The 10,177-nt window shown below is 33.1% G+C and overlaps 1 protein-coding gene across 5 annotated transcripts in view; it reads right to left on the bottom strand.

The window, feature by feature from the left end:
• Positions 1-2,625: 2,625 nt before the first annotated feature.
• The window catches only part of LOC148305211 (inositol-trisphosphate 3-kinase B-like), a 102,914-nt gene continuing 95,362 nt past the window's right edge, over positions 2,626-10,177 (bottom strand). For all 5 annotated transcript variants that reach the window (XM_088267067.1, XM_088267068.1, XM_088267069.1 and 2 more), the window contains 3 exons: positions 8,624-8,754; positions 6,001-6,252; positions 2,626-4,189 (listed from right to left, as the gene is read on the bottom strand). In XM_088267067.1, the coding sequence (XP_088123193.1) occupies positions 3,827-4,189; positions 6,001-6,252; positions 8,624-8,754 (746 nt within the window). In that variant the 3' untranslated portion in view covers positions 2,626-3,826. The remainder of the gene's footprint in view (positions 4,190-6,000; positions 6,253-8,623; positions 8,755-10,177) is intronic.

Raw genomic sequence — 10,177 nt, 5'->3', positions numbered from 1 at the left:
CCCGAAGGTAGGGTGGTTAAGACACTAAAAAACATTCCGTAGATCGGAATTGGGTTTGCAGTTACTCAGTGATTAGTATACTGACGGTCGGGCAGCAGACTGTTTGAGTATAATTGGCTTAGGGTTGTTGAAAAAACCGCCCGAAAACAATGTGTTAATACAAGAAAGAAGAAATTAGATAAAGTCCATTAACATGATCACTGCAATCCTCATATGTTGCTCACTCCTTTCAAGAACGTCATAAATAAAAAAACTTGATTTTTCAGGAGAACGTTTATAATGTTTGAAAATATAATACAATGTATTAAAAATAAATATCAAGCCACTTATTAAACTTTTTACTGTGCAACAGATCTGTTTAGGTAAAATCTGAAGGTTTTTTCTCCATATGAAAAATATTTAGTATATGTATTTAAAAAAATAATAAAACAATACCTTTTCTTTGAAATGCAAAAACGACACTTTCTGCGCTGTAGCGGGTAAATATTAAGTTAAAAATATGCTTCTTTTGCGGGGATATAGTACATTTTCTGGTCATTCCGAAAACATGCACAACTGAAAATTGACGACTTTTGATTAATGACGTTCTTGAAAGGAGTGAGCGATGTGTCTATAAGTCCCTTAGTGAACAGCAGTACGCAGCACTCATATATTCATATGTTTAAGAACAACAGTGTTTTGCCAGCCAGTATCCAAGATTCAAACCTCAATAAAAAACTTTGGCAAAAAATAACAGATGTCCTATTTTTTCATGTTTAGATTCCTTGTCTATGCTTACACAAAACATTCAAAATTCATAGGCACATCAATACTCAGGACAAAGTATTCAGATAGAATTGGTTTTTAGTTTAAAATGTGGTTTACTCTTCATTCAATGAGGTATAATTATCTTGGGGCGGCTATATCATCGGGTGGAATATGTATATCTGTATCTTGATTTTGCCCCATGACATCATAGTAACTTGAGTACTTATGTTTGAGAGTGAAAAAGACATAGTAAAAATGCTAGTCAAGTTTTGAAGTTATCTACATAGTTATTGTTCGCCTCCATAGTGTAATGGTCAGCACGCTCGGCTACCATTCTGGAGGTCCCGGGTTCGATTCCCAAGGGGGGTAAAATAAATATAAGTGATTTTTCACTCTAATATTTATTCAATATTACCCTGGACTGGTACCTGAAGCGGAGGGCTGATCACCTTTCCTTCATGTGTTTACGATCAAGATAACACTGCGTTTATATGATGCAGTGCCCTATGCACCGTTTGGGTGCGGATAAGGGTTTGAATGAATGTAAACGCAGTATGTTTCGCTATAATGCCAGCTCTGGAAAGGATCGAAGCAAATGTAATGTTATAAGTATCTCGGCTTATTCAAAAGCCAAAAGGATAATTTATTATGTAAAAGGTCTGTTACTTATATTCTTTTGAGTCAAAGTTACTGAAAAATAAATAATGGGTATTTAAAAACAAAATGTTTGTCATCGGGTAAAAGGGTTAGGAAAAAGGCAGTTTCATTTCTTTTTTTTTTAATGTTGAAAAGTAATCTGTTTACATTAGTAATGTGTAGACTTCTTAGTATAAAATTATTATTATTAGCTAAATAAAGCTTCATCTTATTGAACTCTAGGTGAGTCTATATTTCTCAAAATTCACTTATAAACTAATTTTCTTATTTACTAATGGGCCACATGCATGGTATTTATTGAGCTTTTATAAAAGAAGACAAATTTGAACTATTTTTTAAAATTTCATTTCTCTATAGAGAACTGAAACTAGAGGTGCGACTGATGGGTGACTGTTTTAATTTTCGATTGAGAAAGTATTTGTTACTCTTTCTCACTTTATATTTATATCCAGTTTTGATGTCAAATATATCAGAAGCTAGAAACATATAACAAAATTTTTGTACCGATTCGCGTGACAAGGTTTAATCGATCAAATGAAATAAAAAACAAACTAGGCAATGACTTGTTTCAAACAAGTTACCATTAAATTCAGTTTTTTAATTCAATCGCCTATGTCTAAGTGAAACTGAATATATTTTAAAGTAAGTAAAATTTAAATATCCATTTTGAAACAATAGTTATTTTTTAAGTCAAATTTGTTTCCAACTATACAGGTAGATGTACATTTAAGGTTTTAGAATTAAAACACAACTTACTAAATCATGTAATTTTTACAGTTGATTTCAGAAATAATATAAAATAAAAACAGACGCAATTAATTCAGAAAGTGAATGGTAAATAGTCTTCATTTTGTTTCTTTACAATTTGACACTCAAAATGTTGCATTTTCTGTGCATTGGGATACATATACCATGTGAATTTAATAAACTTAGTTTAAGACTATAGAGAAAATTTCTATAAATATAAGCAAATGAATATAAATTATATTTGATGGTTAATTTCAATATAAAAAAACTAAACTAATGTACCCATCAAACATCAATTGATGCTATCTCTCTTTTTGTATATTGTATCCATTATTTCAACCCAATACTGGTCAGAATATTAAATAAAAGTAAAAAAATTATAATTATATTAATATAACATTTATGAATAAATTTATGAGGGTTGAATACAGGGAATGAAGATACATTTAACCATTTAACCTGCATTTAGGGTGGATTTTTAATTAAACTGGTTAGCCAAAAATACTCACATATATTAAATGAAAAATGCACACATGTAACCCATTAGTATATTGTCAATAAAATAAATACCGTCAATCATAAGACCAATCAAATAATTCAAAATTCCTTTCACTCTATATACACAATAATAAAAATAATAAAAAAAATCAGAACTAAAATATACTATGCAAATTGCATAGCATGGCATTACAGTTTACATATTTACAAGGCTAGATAACAATATATATTATAAATAATAATACTATTTGTATAATAAATGGCAGCGGTGAATAGATCGCTACTGTCAAAAAATATTTTATACTCAAAAAGTGGGTTCAGATTCAAAACTTGCAATCACTTCCTGTTCGTTTTTTATTTGATCTGATTTGCGACAACCATGATCATGTGACTTGCGTGATTAAAAAAACTAACAGTAAACAAAAAGCAGTCTCGGTGTGAATCCAGCCTTATGCGGCGTTTACACGAGGATAATTATTAAGACATTCCACTAAGCCGAGCCAAAAATGGACTTGTGTAAATAGAAATTCCGAGACTATGAAATGTTTTCAAGACTGCAGACAATCCAAAAAATCAGAGCCAATAATTGATATGTTTATTCATTCCAAGCCTGTTCTACTAGCTAGCTGTTCATTCCTCATAACTCTGGCGTCTGACATCAATCACCACAGATTATGAAATGATTATGTTGTATTTGATCTCCATCAACACTCTTAGCGCCCTACTGCATCGAATTGACATGGAGTTTACTCGATTATTATATAAAAGAAGGCGAGGTTATCCTGCGCTTCCGGTTCGTGCTTATACACTGCTAATGTATAAGCAAGGGTTATGAGGTTGAAATAACTTATTGGATAATTGCAATAATCATCAACATCAGACTTATACATTTTTTAAATAAACTTTACAGCCATAAATGCAATATTTTCAAAATATCCTTACTGGCAATATAGAAATCACTGGCAATTTTAACAAATTGTCTACGCTAACGGCTTGTATGTGAATATGACATCTCGGAATATATTTTTTCCTTGTAATGTCTCAATGGAATGGCATCGCAATTGTCCTCATGTAAATGCCGTGTTAGAGTAATGCGTCATGACTTCAGTCACCGTGTGTGATCTAAATCCGTCACTGTACTCCTGACTTTTTCAAAGTATTTTTCGGACTCGCGTCATCATGTCTCGTCCAAGTCTTTGGGCAAGTTTTCACTCTGCGGGGGGTTGTTGTCCGTGGGTAGCAGCATGGCCTCGGCCGCTTCCTTGTCCATGTCCTCCCGGATGGTCGTGAAGATGGACACCAGGTTCTGCAGGCCGATGAGGTAGCCGTCCTCGTGGTTGCCCACGGTCCACTTGGAGCTGTGGTCGATGCTGATGTGCTCGGGCAGTTTCACGGTCTTGGCGAAGTCGATGAGCCAGATTGAGGATTTGCGCTTGTCGTGCACAAATAGCAGAGAGCTGCCGATGATTTCGTGGGATTTGAAGAAGTCAGATGCTTCCATGCTTGTTTTTATTTGTTTTAACCGCTCGATATACCCATCCTGAAACAACAAACAGAACCAAGTATAAATAAATATTTATTCAAATTTAAAATAGACAAAATTTTCAGTATCTGAGTATTCCTTCAAATTTTTGTGTTTTATTTTAGCAACTCATTTTCCCATTTTTGAGGATAATGTGATAATAGCAGTCAAAATGAATGTCAGATTAAGCAATACTTACATTCAAGAGTTTAAAAAATATATATTTTAGAAAAACATATAAATAATTTTCATTTACAAAATGCAATTATCAAAAATCTTTTATTGGATATATAGCTTAAGGAACAAAGCACCCGACTGACATTAGAGGATACGGGTTTGAATCCTGGGCCAGTGCGGGTATGTCCTATAATAAATTAATATTGTCATATTGATTTCTATTTCTTCACTTATTAAACATAAATATTTAGAGTTTAATGATTGTTAATCCTCAACACAAATTGTAATAAATAAATAAAATTAATTTATATAGTAAAACTACAACTATAAAGTTTTTCATACTTTTATTTTATTTTACTAGTGACCGGATTTCGTTGTTACCGATATCAAACTGGTGAGATGATGTCAGTAATGATGGAACCGGGTCACTGGTCAAATAAAACAATAATATAATAAAATAATAATAAAACCCTTATCCGCACCCCAATGGTGCATAGGGCACTGCGTCATATAAACGCAGTGTTATCTTGATCGTTTACACATGAAGGAAAGGTGATCAGCCCTCCGCTTCAGGTACCAGTCCAGGGTAATATCGAATAAATATGACAGTGAAAAAATCACTTATATTTATTTTACCCCCCTTGGGAATCGAACCCGGGACCTCCAGAACGGTAGCCGAGCGTTCTGACCATTACACTATGGAGGCGGACAAATAAAACAATAGTGGGAAAAAACTACATAGTTGTATTTTATTATATAAAATGCTGTTTCATCAAAAAATGTTGCAAGAAACTTAATCAAAATGAAATTTTGATAATAAGCAGGTTTTTCTATTTGAATATTATTTTTATTTTATCGGACAGCGGGTTATTCACTTTACGGATAATATGTCAATTTTAATGGTATCTCAACTTGAAATTAAACATTTCAATTTAAATTTTTCAATTTCAATTTCAATTTATTTATTTCAATTAATATATACATTACAAACTATAATTTTTTTAATTGTATACATTAAAATAAAATATATGCAAGAACTATTGCTATAGGTGTAGAAGAACCCCGCTTCGGAAAACTCCTTCAGACATATGGAACAGATCAATATCCAATGAGATATTGTTCAACATAGCAGTAGCTCTTCCTACAGGCATAACTATCGGCAGGTTGGTCCTGTGTATAGGAATGTGAAACAATCTATGTCGACGCTGTCTTAGGTAACTATCGGGAACATACAGACCAATGTTCCGGATAGTTTCAGGATTATCGATCATACCGCGCAACAATCGATAAAAATGCGTAGTCAAATACACATTCCTTCTAGTCTCTAAACTATTGTAGCCAAGCATACCCTGGAGAAACTCGGATATCATTATTCACTTTTTTATGAAAGAAGAATAAATGCAATATGGATGTTCAATAATGGACAGAATGATGAATGTTACATAAGTATATAAAGTGATCGCTTAAGCCAGCCAAATGCCAGGTCAGCCCTGGGACGCTCAGACCAAGTTTTTAAACCACGTTTTCATATGATGTACAAAATACATATCACCGGTGCACGTGGAAGTATTTAGCACCGTAAGGGAAAGGTTTTAAGAAGTTTTTTCTATGTTTGCTTCTAACATCCCCTCTATATTTGATACTTCACTTACCACGATATTGGGGCACCCCTTGGTGAAGTCTTTGAACGCTTCCATGACCTGGTTGGACGACTTGGTGGTTTTGAAGTCCTTGGTGCTGGTCCCGTCCGGTTTCTTGATGCCCTCGATTCGGAAGCCCAGGGTGGCCGTGGATGAGATGGTCTCCCGCCACACCATGTAGCGAGGCTTGGTCACACCCTTCACTCGGTTCTCCTCGTCTGTGGGCGCCGACGGATCAATCTGGATCATCTTCTCGTACATATCCTGGAAATATGGAAAATTAAGTTATTTATTATATCGTAGTCATACAGGAGAAAGTGACCAAGTGCAGTGTTTTACAAAAATGTGAACATTGACTATTTGATATCTTACTAGCTTAATATTGCCCTAAAAAATCCCAAAGCGATTTTAAACTTGGAAGTATAATATATTAATCGAACGTGGAGTATTGTGGATGGATATTATAGTTGAGCAACAAACTAGTAAAAAGTACAAAACTCGTATTGAAAATATGTATTGAATAAATATTTTAATGAAAAAAATCACTTATTACATGCCACTTAACCAGCCTATGACAGGTCACAAGCCCTGTAAATACGCAGACTTCCATATTCTTCTTCGTCTTTGTTGAGATTTCAAAATGTAAAGATATTAATTATAAATGGTTAGCACATTTGAACAAGTCAAGATGAGGCTAAAAATGGTAAAAAAATGAAGTCAGTTTGGTATAGATGAAATTTGTTCTTCGTTAGTTTTATTGAAACTTTCCCAAAATCCTTCAATTGACAGATTAATAAAATAAAATATGACACATACTATATTCTATTAAGAGCGTGATTATAATTGACGCACGCATGAAAATGAATGAATCAACAGGTACTAGTCACAGATATGTAATTGTAGATAAGTTATTCTCCGAGAAGTGTGTGAATGATGAGACATTGACCTTTTTTATAGCACTGGAGATATTAATAGACAGCAGATACAGGTTAGAAATCAGTAGGCCACACTATTCAAGTTCAGGTATGTGAGGTCACAACTAAGTTGCGTAGTACATATCGCTCACTCCTTTCAAGAACCTCATAAATGAAAAAACTTGGATTTTTCATGAAAACGTTTATAAAGTTTAAAAATATAATGCAATGTATTAAAAACAAATATCAAGCCACTTATTGAACTTTTTACTGTGCAACAGATTTTTTTAGGTAAAACCTGAAGGTTTTTTCTCCATTTGAAAAATATTTAGTATATTAAAAAAAATACTTAAACAATACCTTTTCTTCAAAATGCAAAAACAACACTTTCTGCCCTGTGTGCGGGTAAATATTAAGTTAAAAATGTGCCGCTTTTGTTGGGATATAGTACATTTTCTGGTCATTCCGAAAACATGCACAACTGAAAATTGTCGATTTTTTATTTATGACGTTCTTGAAAGGAGTGAGCGATATATCAAAAAACTTGAATTTTCATGAGATCGTTTTTAAAGTTTAAACATATAATGAAATGCATTAAAAATAAATATCAAATTGAACTTTTTTTATTTATGACGTTCTTGAAAGGAGTGAGCGATATGTCCATCGATTCACAAACTGAGACTTATATCTGTAGGTGTGAGGTAAAAAATCGTAAATCCAAAATTTCAGATGCTCAAAAGATACAAATTGGAATGTCCGAAAAATTCATGACAGTATGAGGTAAAAATCTGCAGTCTGAGTGTAGAATTTCATTTGATTTACACTTAGAAATATATTTTTTATTCAAAATGTACGTATGTACTAGCTTTTCCATACACTTTGTCCATCTTCCAAAGTGTCCTCCCATAGTCCTAATCTGACTCCATAAGACGAAATAGAAAAACATTATTTTAAGAACATTAAAGTGTCTGTCCATTTAAAGTAGAAATTAGACAAAATAGTAGAAATAAAAAATTAAAAAATATGATTTTAACACATTCTTTGCGGGAAACGCTTAAAAGCCATTTTACATACTGTTGGTAGAGAACGGGAGACGCTTATAAGTGATCCATTTTCTTACTTTTGGTAAAGCGCAAGACGACAAAAAGAATTTTGAATATCGGGATAGGGTTTGCTGTTATTTGTGATTAGATTACTTATGAAGGAATGCAAAGCTGAGACAAGCATTATCGATAAAATTAAGAAAGGTGCGTTGAGATGGTTTGGACATGTAGAACAAATGAGTGAGGAAACAACGGTGAAACAAATTTATGAAGCAAATGTAATTGGAAAAAGGAGCAGAGGAAGACCGAGAAAAACTTGGCATGATCAGGTATGCCAAATACTTAAAAAAACGGTCAGGTTAGGAGTCGAAACAATCGGCGGGTGTGTATGAGGAGATGCATGAACGTGGAAGAGGCGAGGAATGTTTGCAAAGACAGAGTGGTGTGGCGTTCTATTCTCTCTGCCTACCCCTGAAGAGAAGGGGCGTGATGGTTAGTTAGTTAGTTAGTTAGTTAGTTAGATTACTTATGATTAGTATACAACCATTAGGGATGGGATTGATGAAAAACTGTCCAATAATAATGTGTTAAGGTGAGGATTCGCTAAATTATTTTTCTTACCTGATTAAACTTAATAAATGGTACATTATTTTTTAAAGGTAAATATTTGTGACTGACCTTCCTCAGTTTGGGCTTCTCCTTAGCCTTGGCCAACTCTTCCTCGAGGTAGGTTCTGACCCCAACTTTACAATCCATCACACAAGGAGAGTCGAACCCGCTCAGGAGGTCTTGCAACTGCAGGTAGGCCGCTGTATCAATATTTGCAGTCAAGGAAAACAACTGGATACATCATATAAAACAAACACTTCACACTTGCAGTTCTGCACATTCCGTCAAACTCAGAAGGCTATTAATATAAACATATCGCTCACTCCTTTCAACAACGTCATATATCAAAAATTGTCAATTTTCAGTTCTGCATGTTTTCGGAATGCCCAGAAAATGTACTATATCCCAGCAAAAGAGGCATATTTTTAACTTGATATTTACCCGCTACAGGGCAGAAAGTGTGGTTTTTGCATTTTGAAGAAAAGGTATTGTTTAATTATTTTTTTTAAATACACTAAATATTTTTCAAATGGAGAAAAAATATTCAGGTTTTACCTAAAAAAAACCTGTTGCACATTAAAAAGTTCAATAAGTGGGTTGATATTTATTTTTAATACATTTTATTATATTTTCAAAATTTTAAAAACTTTCTCATGTAAAATCAAGTTTTTTGATATATGACGTTGTTGAAAGGAGTGAGCGATATATAAAACTATACGCATACTTAAATCTGTTTGCACGTATAGACGCTTAACATTTCAATTTGTCCAGACTACATGTATTATAAGTGTAATGGACTTGTCCGCCTCCGTAGTTTAATAGTCGCTGGAGGTCTCGGGGTCGATTCCCAGGGGGGGGATCAAATAAATAGCAAGTGATTTTTTCAATCTAATATTTATTCAATATTACCCTGAACTGGTACCTGAAGCGGAGGGCTGATCACCTTTCCTTCAGGTGTTAACGATCAGGATAACACTGCATTTATATGATGCAGTACCCTATGCACCATTGGGTGGGGATAAGGGTTTGAAGAATAATGGACTTACTAAAGTATTTAGTCTTCTTTGCAATCCTTATCTGCACATTTATGCATAAACAAAGCGATGTTATCTTGATTGTAAATTACATAATGATGAGAATAGTTCTTAAGAAAAATAAATATAGCAATGTAAAAAAAATGAGAGATGAACTAAAATGGTTATCTGTAAGAAGAAGACTTAAATTTAATATGTTGATATTTATACATAAATTTTTTCACGATAAATTACCAAAATATTTTAAGGATAAAGTTGTCTTAAACAAAAATTGTCATGAATATGCTACTAGACAAAAGGATAAAATAAGACTACCATTATTAAAAAGAGCTGAGTCGCAAAATTGCTTGATGTATAAGGGTTTAAAAATGTATGATGAGATGCCTGAATGTATGAAGAATGAAAAGTGTCTGAAAGAATTTAAAAATAAATGTCTAAGTTACTGTAAGGAAATGTAAATATATAAAGATGATGTAAATGTATATAATAGTTTATATTAGTTTTAATATAAGCTAACTTAAGAAATAAATAAAAATAAATAAAAAAATAATGGCAAGATGATTAGTCCTGCAATTAAGGTACCAGTCCA

This window comes from Brachycentrus maculatus, unplaced genomic scaffold (assembly GCF_059751285.1).
Source record: "Brachycentrus maculatus isolate JH-2025_06_01 unplaced genomic scaffold, ASM5975128v1 h1tg000277l, whole genome shotgun sequence".
NCBI lineage: Eukaryota > Metazoa > Arthropoda > Insecta > Trichoptera > Brachycentridae > Brachycentrus > Brachycentrus maculatus.
The sequence above is the reverse complement of the archived record's forward strand: the minus strand, read 5'-3'. Positions and strand labels throughout refer to the sequence as shown.